Here is a 16,882-nt window from a genome sequence, read left to right as displayed (position 1 = left end):
AGACAAAGAAATGGATTCTCTCACAGTTCTGGAGGCCAGAAGTCCAAAATCAAGGTGTTGGCAGGGTTGATTCCCCCTTGAGACTCTGAGGGACAATGCATTCCCCGACTTTCCTCTGTCTCCTGCTGGTGCCAGCAGTCCGCAGTGATCTTGGCTTATAGAAACATCACTTCACCTGCTGTCTCCATCCATCTCTATGTTGCCTTCTCTTTTTTATGTCTTTTACCTTTCTCTCTTCTTACAAAGACACTGTCCTTGTGACTTAGGGCCCACCATAATCCTAGATGATCTCATCTCAAAATCTTTAACTTAAATATGTCTGCAAAGACCCTTTTTCCAAATAAGGTCACATTCACAGATTTCAAGTGGACATATCTTTGGGAGGAGGGAGTACCATTCAACCCACCAAGGGCACCATCCCAATTCCTAAGAGCTTGTCACCCACAGTCCATTCTGATGTAAAGCAAGGCGGGCAGTGGGAGATTGGCTATGTGACAAAAATGGCACCCTTTTCATATAATTTTGGTTTCTTAAAGCATTTCCTAAACCCCAAGCCCAGAAAAACACTAGCAGTAGTAGAACAATCTCCCCCAGTCCTGGCCTGGCTGGATCCAATCCCTTTTCAGATCATAACCCAGCTGCCACTCCTCAGAGAAGTAGGGTCCTTGGCCCACTCATCTAATTAAGACTCCCTCATCATTCTTCCTCATAACAGCCCATGCTTTCCCTTCGCAACACTTCTATCAATAGTAGTTGGGTATTTACTTAATTTGTGATTATTATTGGACGCCCATCTCCTCCACCCACCTTTGCCATGTTGGGCTTACCTACTGCTAGTTGCTGAGCCTGGTAGGTGACCAGTAAGTATTCTGCAGTCACTTCTCTCCTGCCATGTTTCTCCTTTTAGCCATCCTCTCATCAAGAGGATTTCTCTGGATGATTTCCCATTTAGGCCAGTTCAAGTCCAAGAGAGAGGGAAAGTGAGAGCAGAGGCTAACAAGCAGCCCACCAAACTGTCACTGTTAAGCCCATTGTTGAAGAGCTCTGCCCAGAGCCTTAGTGAATTAATTACACAGTTGCAGCCTTTGACTCCACTTTCCTTCCTTAAAATTTCTCTCTTCCCTCAAATGTACCTAAAATAAGGTTGACAAAAGGACTTGTTTTCAAGAAGGCTAAATTACTTATTCCTGTGACTAACCATTCAAATATATGTAAAGCTTCAAAAGCAAACATATGGAACTGAGATTTCTCTGGGTTAGAGAATTTGACTATACATGTTGCACTAAATTCTTTAAGAGCACAAAATCGCTTTCTTGCAGTTTAGAAAACCAGGAATGTATAATAAACCTCCATTCCATTTTATAGTCATTTATAATAATCTTTCATTTCATTGATTAAGGAATCTCTGGAAGCCTGTAGAAATCTGGTCCCTGTATCCAGAGTAGTGTACAACATTCTAACCAAACTGCAGACCACCTTTAATCTGTCATTTCTGGAGCTGCTGTTCAGCCAAATTAACCTGCGTGAATACCCCAACCTGATGATGACACTTCAGAGCTTTGAAAGAGGTATGAGACTTCTTGAAATCTTTGGGGCTATAGAAGCACAAGAGAAGTTGCTATGCTAGAAGTTTGGGTTGGTTTTATGCCTTGTGGAATATGCACTTTAACTGCCCACTTTCTGTTTGGAAAGGATGGACCCTACTCTCTTACGGGTGTGGCAGGAAAAGTAGTCTCTTGGCCCCGATTCTATAAGATGAATTTGTAGAGTACACAAACGTTTCTGTCTACTTGTTCCATGAATTTGGGGAAACTGTACAATTTAGCCTACCAGACAGTTTCTAGGGAAATGCATAAAGTGACAGACACCCAGTCTGGCGGAATGACTAGGATTGCCAGAGAGGAAGAGAAGTGGACAGGAGTGGATAACAATAAGTATCTTTTGTGGGGAGGGTATAGCTCAAGTGGTAGAGCACATGCTCAGCATGCATAAGGTTCTTGGTTCAATCCCCAGTACCTCCTCCAAGAATAAATAAATAAACCTAATCACCACCCCCCACCAAAAAAAAAAAAAATTTTTTAAAAAATTAAATCCTCGGGTACAGAGTCAAACCCAACTTCATGAGTGAAACCGCTTCGGTGTCATCTCACAGTTAGAAGCAGTGGTTACAGCACCAAATGCCCAAATCAAATAAAGAAAATCAATAGGGGCCGCAAGTGGACAACAGTGATGATGAATCAGTTCTAGGCACCTGTGAGGGGGTGAATAACTCCATGCCTCCGTCCTATAGAACAGCAAGTTTAAAGAAATCCCCTTCCCCAGAACATTCCGAGGCTCCAGGGTACTGATGCGTGCTCCTTCGTCAACCCCAGTTGTCACTTCCCATGGAGGGTGGAGCAGAATCAGGGAGATTCCCCTCGAAGCACCAGCCAACCCATCAGGAAGGTGCTCCCTGCAGACCCTGCTGCCACTGCCCGCCTGCCAACACCCCGCACCGAGCTGCCCACCCTGTGCACCCAGCGTCAGTGAGCCCACGGCACCTGCCCAGCACAGTGCTGAGACCCTGGACGAGCCGCCCAGCCCTGCTGGCCTTCCTGTGTCTCTCGCTGGAGTCATCAAGGAAGGCAGACTCACTCCAGGTGAGAAACAGACCCTGTCCAACACCTGTGCATGCCCAGCCTGGGGCGCTGGTGGCTGTGTCTGGAACCTCCCATCTTTTGGTTGTTATGCCCCTTCCTGTGCACCCACTACCATCCACAGCCCTTTCCAAGCAGGATTGTGGGTGCTGCCATGGGCCTAGTGCCCAGAACACCTGCTTCCCACCCTTAGAACAGCCCAGCCTTCTCCCTGGCCCTTGGTACTCTGCCTGCTCCTGGCGCTTTTACCATTTACTCTCCTCCCTGACACTCTGTCCCTGAAACCTGTGATTTTTTGCTTCTTCTCTTCAATGACCAATGAGAACTTAACATCCCTAGTAAGAGATGAAAATTCACAAAAGCTGCCCGCACTCCCTTGGCCCCATGCAGGGTAATGCTGCTCAGGGCTGACTTGTCCAGCTCAAGGTGGCTGTGAAGGGAGAACACACACCTGCAAACCGAGAGGGCTGTGGCAGGAGCCCCAGGAAAAAGAACCGGGTGTGACAAAGATAAGGAAACAGTGGGGGGACCAATGCACCGACTTGGCTCAGGACCTCTTGTCGGGGATGCCGTCTCAGCCAGTTTGATGCTGTGATGTCCAGCAGCCCAGTCAAACCAACACTCAAAACACACGGTTCTGACTTGACAAGTAACTGGTGCAACACACACATCCTCAACCCGACTGATTACAGGAAACTCTCAGTTTCAACCATATTCATGTTTATACAGTTTAGAGTCTACAAGTAACATTTTTGAAATTATTAGAAAAGATGATAAAATGTTGAAAGGTCTACCGAATCTAATTTAGCTTCTAAAATTGTGTCATTCATCTCCCCTAACCATCCATATAAACCACTTCAATTGTATTAAGTGCAGCTGAGAAATTATTGGCCGCTGTAAAAAGTGGTATCATGGACTCTGATCTAATTCTCCAGTACTGAGAATAAAGGGCCCTCTTGGGTCCAAATGTTTTCTCCACTCATTTAAAAATACCATCCAAGTTAAGTTGACATAACCACGAAGCCGATGACCATGGAAGACTCCATCTTCTAGATTTTCAGAAGAAATAAGTACCGTTATTAAATTAGCAATGAAATGACTGTTCACTCCCCTCCTCTACCCCGCCTTGGGGCCTTGGTGTTCGGTTGGCCCATCAATTTTACCGGCTGGAATAGATTCTTCTTTCTCCTCCTACCTCTGGTCCCTGCTTGTGGGTCTTAGTATCTGAAATTCCTCTTCTTCTTCTGTTCAGTGTCCACTGACATCCTGATCTCCCAAATAAAAGACAAAGAAGACACTCAAGAGATGCCCCGCACCCCCTCAGACCTCGTGCCAGATAATCTTGGATGAGTTAGGCTCACCTTAGCTTTCGCATCTACCAGGTAGAGAAGCCATTCAGATCTTCCAGGGACAGGGCCCTCCTTTTCGCTCTCCATCACTGTCTTGGCCCAGGTTCCCTCAACTCACCCCGCCCTCGGGAGCTTGGACAGACCCAAACTCCTGAAGGGAGACAGAGTCCCTGGGGAGGGCGAGGGAGATGGGTCTGGGAAGGGTGGACTGGGAGGGGGCACCGAGGGCCAGAAACAGGAGCCCCACTAGTACCCTCCACACCTGGACTCCAAACACCACTAAGGGGTCTGCAAAGGGAGAACGTCCATCAGCCAGGAGGGGTTGTGGCAGGAACCGGGGGTGGGAAAGGTCCAGGGTCTGAGTCGGGGCAGGCCACTCCCTGAGGCCGCTTCAGTAAGGTAACGCTCAAAACTGCTCCATCAAAGCAAACAGAAACTCTGCATGCTTAACACTGAATCAGTACCCGAGACGTGACGGCCCTGTTTCCCAGCCCCCACCCTGACTGTGGGGAATTTCCACGGTCATCCCTCATCATTCTATATCGTTTGGATTTTTAAGGGTAGATAGAATTTAAGTGACTTGAAAGGCAACAAATGACTTAAAAGGTCTAATGACTGCTTGGCAGCGGCCTCAGTTAGCTGGAACTCAGGATGGATCACCCAGCATGTGTACCCAAGAAGGTGACTGCCTTTTGTGAGATGGGCCTTTATTTGTTATGGCTTCAAACCCTTCAGTCTTTCTCAGTACAGCAAAGACTAGCAGAACTTTGTGTATTCTTGCTGTTGACAAATGCTGGCAAGTTCAGGCTAGCTCCTGCTTCCTTCGTCAGTCCTTGTACTCAGAAATACATAAGGCACTTAACCTCCTTTACAACTTCTCAAGATGAAGTAATCACAGATACAGCAGTTTTAACATCTCCATTCACAGACATCTAAACAGTAGCATAGACTTTTTGTATGGCAAACACATTCACCCTCATTGTGGCCACCAAAATTCAAGGTCACCACTCACCCCGGGCAGCTGAGAGCCCTTGCGCTTCTCTGCCATTAAGTAAGGGCAACCTCTCTAAAAGGCTCAAACTGAGCCCTCCTCTGTGGGGCAACTGTTCCCCGGTTCACTGTGACAGTCATACAGGTAGCAATAACCACAAGTTGATCAAACCAAGGCAGAGCCAGGAAACCCTGCGGGCTGGCAGATCCCGAACCTGTGCTACACACGCTCTCCACCCTTCTGGTCCGCCCACTGGTCTCCCTCTAAACTTTCTCTCCAGCCCATTCTGAGCCTGAAATGAATTCTGTTTCTTTTGTCAGTGGCAAGAGATGATTCTTCTGAACCGAGTGAACCAAAGGAGCTCCAAGAGGCAGCCGGGACACCTTCCAACAAGCAAGGTAAGGGTTGCTTCCCTCCTGCAGATGTCAGGAGGGTGAATTTGGAGCTGCTTTCTGGTTTTCTGATCTTATCATAAGCACCCATTACGTGATTACAGTCGTAATGCTCAATATAGTTTATTTCTGCAATTCCTGTGCACTGCGTCTTCCTTGAAGGCCTTCATGAAAATTACAGGGAAACGAGAAGGCATTTAGAGCCACTGAAATGTGCCCCCATTGGAATTGCCTGTTCTGAAAGCATCAAGGTCTCATATACATACAACTTCTTGGAGGGTTAGTTGTACCTTCCTCTCTAACTGAAAGTTGGTTCCTTGGGAGGATCTTCTTCCTCTTAAGGCAAGGCTACCTGTTCTCTGCTACCACTCACCTCATGGCAGAAGGCAGGTTCGATGTCCATCCATTGCTCGCCACTGCCCCACCCGGGTCTTTGCTCACCATCCTCTCGTTTGAGGCTTAACCATTCAAGTGAAATGCTCACTCTCAATTCATCACTATCACCCACTGACTTGCCCGTCACCCGCTGGCAGACCTCAAGGCTGACTTACAGTTTTCCTGTCACTCCAAGCCCTGTCATCATCTTGGACACCTTCAAGGTACACGTGGCTAACAGGCCCATCCAATCTTTTGACCTCTCAAACCCTTTATCTACTCCTTTCCACCCATTCTTAGCCTCCTGAACCCAAAGGCAAACCACAGGCCTTCTCATCATTTAAAACTGGGTCAACTTCCCAGTAGTTAAGATTTCCTTTTCTTGACACTTAATGCTTGAAGTTTGCTCCTTCTACAGCTATCACTCAACTTCTGATCTCTCCTCCTCAGCCCAGTCTATAAAAATGAATCCAGAAGTATCCCTCCCTGATTTCTGCCTTATTTGCAGCTGTCCTTCAGTCTCACTTCAATGACCAGTCCACTGGTCTTTCCTTTTTCCAATCCACCACCTGCCTTTCTTCTCAATCTTTCTTACCAGGTCAGAGTCCAACATCCATCATTTCAGTCACTGCCGACATCATGACCTGCCTTGCCTCTGTGTCTTTTCCTAGAACTCTTTGGCAGGTCTTGGAGAAAACTGTTAACTGCTTACTGCACATTGCGTCTGAAATCAGGCACTGCTGGGGAGATGCATATAGCTGCACAGAGTACATCCACTGTGTCTTCGTGGTGGCATCACAAATGACCTCAACACTGCATGACAATTCCGCTTCCTGTGATGATCCTTTAAAACCTTGAGCAATTTTTTTTCAAACCTCTGGTGCTTCACCACCTCTTTTATGCTCAACAGATGACCTTCTATTTCATAGAAAAACATCCTTCACTTCCTACTTCCATCCTGCAAACCCCAACTGCATCTGTCCCCTTCCTCTTTCTCGCCACGGAAATCCTTCCACCTCTCCTGACAACATCCATGATGCCTTCTCTCCCGAGAATTCAGCATCTCCCTCTCTCAAAGATCTGCATTCAGCCAGTGCCCAAGCCTACCACAGCTCAGAAGAGGAACTTTCTCTTGATTCTCATCTCACTTCATAGCTCTCCCCTCCACTTCACAACCAAACTTCCAGAAATGAGTTACCTAAACCTGTTGTCTCCATTTCTTCACGCCACTCTCTCCTCTGCCACTTTAGGATTTCAGCATCACCTAAGGTCGCCAATGACCTCTTAGCCACTGTGGTTTTGAAGACCAAGAGTAAAAGCTTAAAATTGTTGATATATAAGGTTGGTAGGCCTATGTTTGTAGGTATAAAAGATGATCTGTATCCATTCTTTTTTAGGAAAGAAAAGAAAGAGAAATATCTGGTCAACTCCAAAAAGGAGACGCCAGAAAAAAAGTGTCCCAAGAGGTAAGAGGAGACCGGAGGCTAAAGACAGCGCATGCTTGTAAGCCAAGGTGTGGGAAGTAGAATTTTATTCTAAATGCAGCAGGGAGCCATTGAAGATGGACCTCTAATCAGTGAAGTGACATCTCCAATGTTTGTTCTATGTGAAGAATGAATTGGAAATAGAAAAGAGTGGAAGTAAGGCAACCATTTGGGGGACAGATGCCATGAGGGTAAATAGTAGCCTGGATTCAGATCTGGCAGGGGAGGTGGAGAGAAGGCGGCCTATTCAAGATCAGTTTGGAGGCAGAATTGACAAGACAGTGAATGAATTAGAAGCTGAGAATGAGAGAGAGAAATCAAAGCTCGCTCTTCAACTTCTGGCTTAAATAGCTGGGTAGATGGTGGTCCCATTAATGTGAGAGTATGCAAATGTATTGGAGGGAAATTTTTATAATTCACTTTTTGACCTGTTCATCTCAAGATTTGTGCTAACCATCTGTGCACTCGTATCAGGTATGTGCTTTGTCAAGAGCTGTGAGGCTCTGAGATATTACCTCCACCCCTTGTGGAATGAAGTTCTTTATATATATAAATATGAATACTACAGAAACAGAAAGGCACCTGGGTCAGGGGAAAGAATTCTTTATTAATATTCACAACCAGCTCAACAGTACAGCATTTATCCCACACACACAGACCCAGAGGCATGAGAAGAGAGCTGGTGGATTCTTCCTGTGTGACTGGCAGGTTATATCCCATAGATAAGAGAGAAAGAATGATGAATTTTCTGTTTATCCACAGGACAAGGGCAACATCCTCCTCCCCTCCTGAAAGGAGAGAAAAAAATTGTTTTGTTGTTGCTGCTTTGAGATGAGATTGAAAAGATCCTGAGTCCTCACCCCAATTTCAGAAAATGTAAATGCTTCTTTCCAAGAGGCAGAGAAACCCCAGGCACCTCCAGCTTTTACTCAAGAAGTTCCCAAGTTCTGGGCTTCATCCTTTTTGAAACAGAAATACCTAGGGAGAGAGAGTTCCAGTATTCCTGGTACTCTGGGAACCATCGCTGGCTGTAACCATTTGGCCATGTCAGAAGATGAGAAATTCTATGACCTTTTTAGAAAGCAATTAACCAGGTGCAGATCGAGTTTTCATGGTACATGAAAAGTTAACTGTTTCTGGAGGGGGTGAAAGCAAGCAGTCCCGATCCTTACACTGTATACATGTCCATGTCTCAGGAGGGTAGGGCTTTGTACGGAAGAGCTGAGAACTCAAGGAAACTTAATTTTCCCACAGTATGCCAGTTTGGGACTCATTACAAAATATAGCCCAAAGATATAAATCACATATTTATAATATGTATATATATAATATTAATAATATAAATATTTATAAATATAAAATTCATTTGCAAAATAAAGGTATCCATATCCTTGGGAGGAGAGAACCCTAATGCTAATCGTCCCCGCCTTTCCTCACCTCTTGGCGTTGGAAATCCTCTGTGTCTCAGCCTTACCCTTCCCTGCAGGGCCCTGGCTTCTCGACTTTTTGATCCCTTGCACTTTCCCCACTCGAGGCACCCGGGACCCTTGGATCTCTCCTGTCTCCCGTGCCACACAGGCCCTAGGGAACCTGGAAACGTGCTTTATAAGACTCCTCCCCTGCTGAAACAGACCATCTGGCCATGTTTACTTGGATGTGGCATCAAGGGTCACAAGCTATGAGTTAGGAAATTAGCCTCACTGCTCTGGGAGTCCCCCCAAATTTGTGTGGTTGGTTTTAACAGAGTTCGGAGGAGGGAGGGAAGACAGGTGCACACAGAAAAAAAAACATAATTACAGAGAAATAACAGGAGAAATGTGAGGCAGAGGGGATCAGAGATCTCAAAGTGTGGAGACTGGGGGCATTAGAAAAAAGGTCACTAGTAAGGGGAGGAGGAAAGCCACTGGGACCCCAGTGAAAACTCTTCACAAATCGCTGTTTGTCCCAGGAGCAGCCTCACCTGGACATGGACTTCAAGAGAGGCTCCCAGAGATGGATCAGGCAACTCAAAGGAAGGTCGACTCAACCAGGAACTCCAAGGTCATGACAAGGGTCCAGGAGGCAAGGACCAAATGTGCCCAGACACCAAAACCAGAGGGTAAGGCTCATGACAGAATCTGCCATTTGAATGCTCAGTGTGGGAGGGTCTCTCCTGCAGCCCACACAGCATTAGGTAGAGATGTAATGTCAATGGTACAAGAGGTGCAGAGAAAGACAGTGAGGTGTGACAGGAAAGAAGAAGCAAGGATCTGTTGCGTATGAGGGGTTTTTGTGCAGAAACAGCTGTGTTCACAGGGTATAGCTGACCTCAGCTGTGGACGAGGTCAGCAGCACTCAAACATTTTTGCCTCAAGACTCCTTTACAGTACTAAAAATTATTGAAGACCTCAAAGAGCATTGGTTTATGTTGTTTACATCCACCTATATGTACTTTATTAGAAATTAAAACTGATAGGTTTAAGATACTTATGTATTGATTCATTTAAAGATAACAATAGCCAATTACCTACTATCATAAATAATATATCTTTATGAAAAATAAATATATTTCCCAAATTAAAAAGTCAGTTGAGTAGGTGGCATCATTTTACATTTTTGTAACTCTCTTTAATGTCTAGCTTAATCAAAGACAGCTGTATTTTTTAAAAAACATTTATTAACTATCTTTTCAATGGGCTTCCTTAATATTTTTGTATATATTAGTATTGTTTTATATTGAAAGCTGAGAGGGAACATTTTTAATAACATCAATTTGTATCCAGTTAACAATTGCTTTCTATTTTTAAAGCTACTTTAAATTTCTTCTTTTTTAGTTTAAATATTGTTGATGCACAATATTATGTTAATTTCAGATTACTACATAGTGATTCGACATTTGCATATGTTATGAAATTATCACCATGATGAGTCTAGTTACAATCTGTCCCCATACAATTATGGGAGAATATGCTAACCATATTTCTTCTGCTGTATATTATATCCCTGTGGCTTATTTATTTTATAACTGGATGTTTGTACCTCTTAAACCCTTTCACTTATTCCCTACCTGTACCCCCACCATCAAGGACAGCTGGATTCTTATATCTACTGCTGTGCTCAATCAATTGTGATACGTTGCTCTGGTTGAAGCATAAGAAGGAAATCCAGCCTCACCCACATCTGTAGCTGGAATGGGTGAAGTATTTTAGCAGTCTTTTGAAATATCTGTGGATATTCACTTTTGATACTACACCAAAACTCAACAAGGGGTAGATTCCTTTTTTTTTTTTCTCCTGAGACAACAATAGTGTAATGGATGGGAGATATTACATGTCTGAAGCAAAAGAATCCTGGAATGACACCCCACCGTGGACGGCAGACAGCAGGCAGGATGCAGCAGTAATCTTCACTCCTTAAAAGTTAATTGTAGAGTCTGAAACCGTATCAATGAACTTTTCCTACTCTGTTGCAATAAGATGTCTTACACTAGCTTACATCTGAACAGGTCTTCTACTCATGCCAGATTTTTTAATATCACAAACATTTGGGAAATACCAGGTCACTGAATTTTACAGTGAGCTTACAATTCAATCATACAAGTATTCTTCTTGCAACAACTATGTTACTTCGAGATGCAGCAAACAGCTTTATATGTGCTCCCCAGTTTTTCACATAGACTATTAAAAAGATGTGTCCTCAGGGGTAGAAATTTAATAAAAATTAATAGTTTTAACTGTTCCATCAAGAGCATTCTTAAATGAAACTGGCTTTTTTTTTTCACACTGAATAAGTGGTGGTGAAGAGTGCAATGCCTGCTCCTAAGGTTTGAGGACGCTGCTTTGATTTGTACTAAGGCACGAGAATTTTTACCTGCCATGGCTCTTGCTCCATCTGTGCAGAGGTCAACAAAGGCAAAAAGACAAAGAATGTCCTGTTGTGAAAACAGTTTTGACCTTTAAGATCTCCTGAAAAGATTTCCAGGACTCTCCAGGGATTCACAACTTCACTTTGTCTAGTGTAAGACATTTTATTGCAACAGACTAGGAAAAGTTCATTGATTCCCCTCTGGTCCAGGGGCTCAAATGACTGTCCCCCAGTGGACATGTTTGTTAGTAGAGGAACCACTGCAGACCAGCCTTGGCCTGCCCCTCTCCTGAGTGGCAGACTGACCCAGCTGTAGAAGCATTCCCAGGAGGGCGTCATGGGGGCTCAGGCAAGACCTGGAACCTCCAGTCTTTAGTTCCACAGTGTGCCTGGTTGTCTCTGGGTCTCTGGGAGATTCTCCATGGACTTGCCAGAGGACATTTACTGAAATTTGATTTGGATGTTTGGTTTTTTTTTCAGAGATCAGTGATGACATTTCAGAAATAGATGAAGGAAAGAGACCCCAGGAACCACCCAGCGGATCACCAAGAATCATGCGCAGTAAAGGTGAGAGATTTCGAGTCTCAGAGTGCAGTCATCAGGAGCCCAAATTTAGAGCTCTTTTACAGTGAGTCAGTTTCTCAGCCATTTTTTTCATTATCACTACCCAAGGGAGCCCATTTAGACATTTTTTCTGAGCATGGAACCCCACCTCTCAGGTATTTCAATACCACAAGTATATATCCACTTATTTACTGACTATATTTATTTATGCTTTATGCATATAAAGAGCACTTTTTTTCACCCCCAAGAACTGATTTTAGGATATCTCACCACTGTCAAGTATATTCACGGTACTTTATTGCAGTGCCAAGCCATCAGATTTCTTCCTAAGAGCCCGATCTCCATGTTTCTCATATGACCTTTCTAGGGAAATTGAGAAGAGAACAGCTCACCATAAATGCGAACGTAATACTATGACCGAGCACGAGCACCTGGCGTTGTTGTTGGTGTGTGCTGGTAAAATGGTGCACGTGCATTCACTCCTCACCATCGCTACCATTACTCACGTTGCCACCGCTGTCCTTGGAGGAGAGAAAAAGCAGAGCGTTCTTCTGCTTGCTGGTAATTCAGTCATTGTGTCACACAGTCACAGATCTCCCACATGACAGATGTGACTTTCAAAAGACAAACATCTAATTATTGTCAAAGAATTGATTAAATATGACCATATTAAAATACAAATGATCATTTTAGCAGTTTTTCCTACATTACACTGACTCATACAATGTATATTTCTAATTTTATCATGAATAATGTATTTTGTTTTCACAAAAACCCTTGAAGAAGGTTAAAAGATTTAGTCAAACTTGAGATGTAAGAGATTAGTGGGTTTTTCCAAGATCCCATGGATAAAGACTGGCTAGCACAGGGCTAGCATCTTGGTCCCTAGAACTCTCCTCATGAGCCGTCATTCTCCGTTGTAAGAAAGGGATAGAAACAATTCTGGCAAAGCTTCACCAACTCAGTATTGTCTGAAATGAATGTCGTCCCAAAATGTAAAGATTGTTTATTTAAAAAATACTTTCTTTCTCATTACCTTCTAAATCCCATGGATGATGGAAGTAAACTGTCTTTGGGGAAATCTCCTGGGGAGAAGCGTAAGTGTAAAGAACTTACTTGGTCTCTGTGAGGGTAGATTGGATGTTACTCTTATTGGTTGTTCTCCCCTTCGGGCTACAAAAAACATCCAAGCCAGAAAAAAAAATGTGTATTTTTTATAATAGTAATTTAATTTTTTTCAACATAGAAAATTTTTCGTACTATAAAAGCAATATGCCGTAGCCATTAAGGTTAATTGGCCATGTGTGATGGAAAACTGCCTCCTCCTCCTCCTCATAATAGTGGCTGAAATAAGAGAGCTTCTTTCTCTCTCCTGTACAGAAGTGGGTGGTCTGGTTCATTCTGGCACCATACATGGTTCCATTCTGGCTGTTCCTCCAACATCCTCAGTGTGTGGTATTCCCTGCACTAGGGTCCAGACTTCAAGTGTACATTCCAGCCAAAGGAAAGAGGCATGCTGCCTCCACTGAAGGACACTTTCTGTTGGTTGCCTTTAGTAATTCTGTCACCATTTCATTGCCAGGACTAGTTACATGGCCACATCTGACTGCAAAGGAGGCTGGATAATGTAGTCTTTATTCTAGAAGGACAGGCAGGTATCCAGCTCAAAATCAGCGGCTTCACTATTAAGGAAAAGAGAAGAACAGGGAAAGAGGAACAGCCGGCAGTAGCCACCCTGCACGCTGTGTGGTGGGCAGACTGGGGCTCTCCTGTTTCCGGTTCTCCTCCCCTTCCCAGATGCTCAGAAAGTTACACTTCCCAGCCCCTTGCCAGAGACAGGGCCATGATATTAGTTCTGGCTAAGGAGCTGGTGCGATGGGTGTCACTCCTGAATCAAAACATCTAAGAGGCACTGCTCAGCTCTCCACACCCCCTTCCCCTGATTGCGGAAGTGTGTGGAAGAGGGAGGTGGCAAAAGGCTGAGCAGCGTGGATCTCAGCACCACCCATACAGGACAGCTGCCCTGGATGCATCTCAGCACCACACGTAGAGGACAGCTGCCCTGGAGACCCCCGCATCCTGCAGAGAACTCCGCAGGATGGAGAAATACACCACTGTTTGTCAAGCCACCAAGATCTGGTTTTGCTTGTGCTGAAGCTGTCCTGCCTGATACAATGTTCCTCATAAAATCTGCAAACAGTACAGAAAGTTGTTAATCAGAAAGTCAAATACCTATGTAATCTGCTTCCCCCACTTTATTTTTACACCTTCCAAAAACACATACATTCATGTATACATTCTTTACATATATACATTTTTATGCATAAATATACATGCTCATACTAAATGTCTATTCTATAAACACTTTTTTCATTGTGTCAGTGTTATCCATTATCTATTTTCCTTTTTTTTTTTTTTTGGTCATATGTACATTATTGGATGATTAATAATTTGTTTAAAAAATAAGCTATTGGTGGTAAGTTAGGCTGTTTCCAATTTTTGTATGAAAATAGAAATCATGTTGTGTGTTGGTATCTTTGCATTCTTGTCCAATAATATCCTCAGAATTAATTTCTAAGTGCAAAATTACTTGGTTAGAGTCTGTATATCTTAAATTTCATATGTGTTACCAAACCCTTTTCCAGAAAATACAATTGTTTACATTTCCTTTAACAACACATGAGTGCTCATTAACTACATCCTTCATCAACCTAGACCTGAGAAAACTTTTTTAAAGTTTGGGCATAATTAAAACAGACAATGCATTTTTTTTTTTATAATTTTATCTTCCTCTTTTTTTCCTTTATTTTTGGGAAGAGGAATTGATTAGGTTTATTTATTTATTTATTTTTAAATGGAGGTACTGGGGATTGAACGCGGGACCTCATGCATGCTAAGCGCACTCTCTACCACTGAGCTCTGCCCTCCCCGAGACAATGCATGTGTTGATTACTGGTGGTCCAAAGATGCTTTTTAAATAAATTTGTCATTTGTGTTTCCCCTTTTAGTGCTTTCAATTTATGCTTTTTGCCCATTTTCCTAGTGTTCTGTTCACCTTTTGTTTTGTCTATTAAGGATATTAACCCTCTAATGTTACACAGATTGGAACTTCTGCTTTTTTGTTTTTGTTTTTGTTTTAATATTGTGGAGATGCTTTTTGAAGTATGGGCATTTAAAATTTTTAAACAAATTTGTTCATTTTTTACCTTTATGGTTTTTGGTCTTGAGTTTTAGCTAAGAAGTTCTCTTACATCTATGGTTTATAACAATCTCTGTATTTTCTTCTAGTCTTGAAAAATACCGGTTATTAATTAGAAAAATTGCATATTTTAAATGTTAATAATTTGGTATATCTCTGTTACCTCTTTATTCAACCCTTTTCCATTTCTGAGTAAAATGGAGGTTTTTTTACACATTGGTCTCATGGTTTTCTTGCCTCTTCAAAAGTGATGGGAAGATAGAAATTTTCCTTAAAAAGTATTGACATTTCAAACTTGTAGATCAATATTCATAGCCACAAGAGATGATTTTCTTTTCTGTTTTAGAAAGGAAGAGAAAAATACAAAGCTGGTCCAGTTCAAAAAAAAAACAGAAAAAAAGCCTCCCAAGAGGTAAGCAAGAAGAGCGAAGTCGTCACTCCCTTGGTGTTCATCGGGGTCCTCACTTGACCACCCAGATGGTCTCTTCTCCAGCCACACAGCCACCTGGGGGTCACTAGAGCGTGGTCAGCCCTACCTCTGACCCCTAGGCCACCCTGTCAAGGACTCCTCTTCAAAAGAGAAAAACCATGTTGGTTCCAACTGACTTCTTTTCTGTTATCATTGGGAAGGAATGGGGTGGAGGTAGACAGGAGGCATCAGACAATTTTGAGATTAGGACTGTGTCCAGTGCAAGTTCAGAGCCAGGAAGAAGTGACAAAGCAAACCTGAATGTGCAGGCAGGATTCAGATTCCCAATCCCAAACCAAAGTTAAATTTGTGGTCACTGTGAGTGTTCAGAACCACCTGGATAAATGCTTAGCATGCACTGTTTCCATGCATGAAAATTATGTTATTTGCAGTAGAGGAAACAAAACTATGCAACTTTGCATTTTTCTGGCTCCTCTGCTTGATCCCTCTTTGTCTTCATCACCTTTTCTCCTTCTCCTCTGCATTCTCGCCTTCTTGCCCTTCCCCTCTCCTTTCTCCTTTTTTCTTTAGTTCCAAGTGTGCCAGTTGGTGGGGATTCTCTTGGATTCCCAGCCCTTACGGGGGAATGGGGCACCCTCGGTGGGGAATCTCCTCTCAACTTCCAAGCATGAATCATGACATGAGTTTCACTGCTTTGGAAATTCCCCCAATTTTTCTTCTTGTTCCCAATACCCTTCAATCTTGGGGTTTGACTGGGAGAAGACTCAGACCTTCTTCCTCACCCTTCTTTCCTTGTCACTTTCTCTGGGGTCCCAGCCCCATCGCCTCCTTGTCATATACTGAGTTTTCTCTACCAGTGACTTCTAGGAAAACTTGACAGTCAAACCTCTAAGGTTTTCTTGTCAGTATATAAAGGTAACTTCTGGAACATAGAAATCCCCTTTCATAAACAACAACTTTTGTGTTTCAAGGTTTTGTATAGTATCTCTAAAATGATCTCAACTGAGCGGTTTCTTCTCTGTTCTAGCCAGCATCTGCCCTTTCCCTGAAATTTATTGATTTAATAAGTGGGGCACCCTGGACACTACAACTTATAAGGATGAAAAATATGTAATTCTAATATTTTCTAAAAGAGGCTACCTGTTATATATTCATTCTACAAAGATGAAATGAGTTAAAGTGTGTGCTAGACACATGTCCGGGTTCTGAGGACTCAACAGTGAGCAAAACAGACAAAACCCCTGCCCTCACGGAGCTTAGATTCTCACTGATGCACAAGTAATTAATAGTCAGAAAGAGGAGCTGAAGGGGAAGAAGAAAAACAGAAGTCTGGTGGAGAAAGAAAGATACCACAAGAAAAGAGAGATGTAATTATAGAGAAATAGCAAGATGAAAGTAAGGCCAGGAGCTACAGACATGGAGAACAAACTTACGGTTACCAGGTGTAAAGGAGGTGGGAAGGGATACATTGGGAATTTGAAAATTGCACCTCTTGGGGAGTGATGGAAATGTTAGCTACCTTGATTGTGGTGGTGGTTTCATTGATGCACATATCTATCAAAATTCATCAAAGTGTAATCTGAAATATGTGTAGTTTACTGTATAGGAACCATACCACA

At 43.2% G+C, this 16,882-nt stretch overlaps 1 protein-coding gene across 10 annotated transcripts in view; it reads left to right on the top strand.

Annotated features, from left to right (window-relative positions):
• SP110 (SP110 nuclear body protein) overlaps positions 1–16,882 on the top strand; it is a 38,601-nt gene that overhangs the window by 1,647 nt on the left and 20,072 nt on the right. For 9 of the 10 annotated variants that reach the window (XR_006725223.2, XM_045517443.2, XM_045517440.2 and 6 more), the window contains exons 3-9: positions 1,400–1,568; positions 2,373–2,639; positions 5,297–5,374; positions 7,141–7,209; positions 9,176–9,325; positions 11,551–11,637; positions 15,180–15,245. Coding sequence is in view for 9 of the 10 variants with exons in the window: in XM_045517443.2 (XP_045373399.2) it covers positions 1,400–1,568; positions 2,373–2,639; positions 5,297–5,374; positions 7,141–7,209; positions 9,176–9,325; positions 11,551–11,637; positions 15,180–15,245 (886 nt within the window). In the remaining variant the exon portion in view is untranslated. Of the gene's footprint in view, positions 1–1,399; positions 1,569–2,290; positions 2,640–5,296; positions 5,375–7,140; positions 7,210–9,175; positions 9,326–11,550; positions 11,638–15,179; positions 15,246–16,882 lie in introns of those variants that run through there. The other variant, XM_045517444.2, reaches the window with a different exon arrangement.

The sequence above is a fragment of the Camelus bactrianus genome, chromosome 5 (assembly GCF_048773025.1).
Source record: "Camelus bactrianus isolate YW-2024 breed Bactrian camel chromosome 5, ASM4877302v1, whole genome shotgun sequence".
Taxonomy (NCBI): Eukaryota; Metazoa; Chordata; class Mammalia; order Artiodactyla; family Camelidae; genus Camelus; species Camelus bactrianus.
Note: the sequence above shows the minus strand (reverse complement) of the source record. Positions and strands in the feature narration are given on the sequence as shown.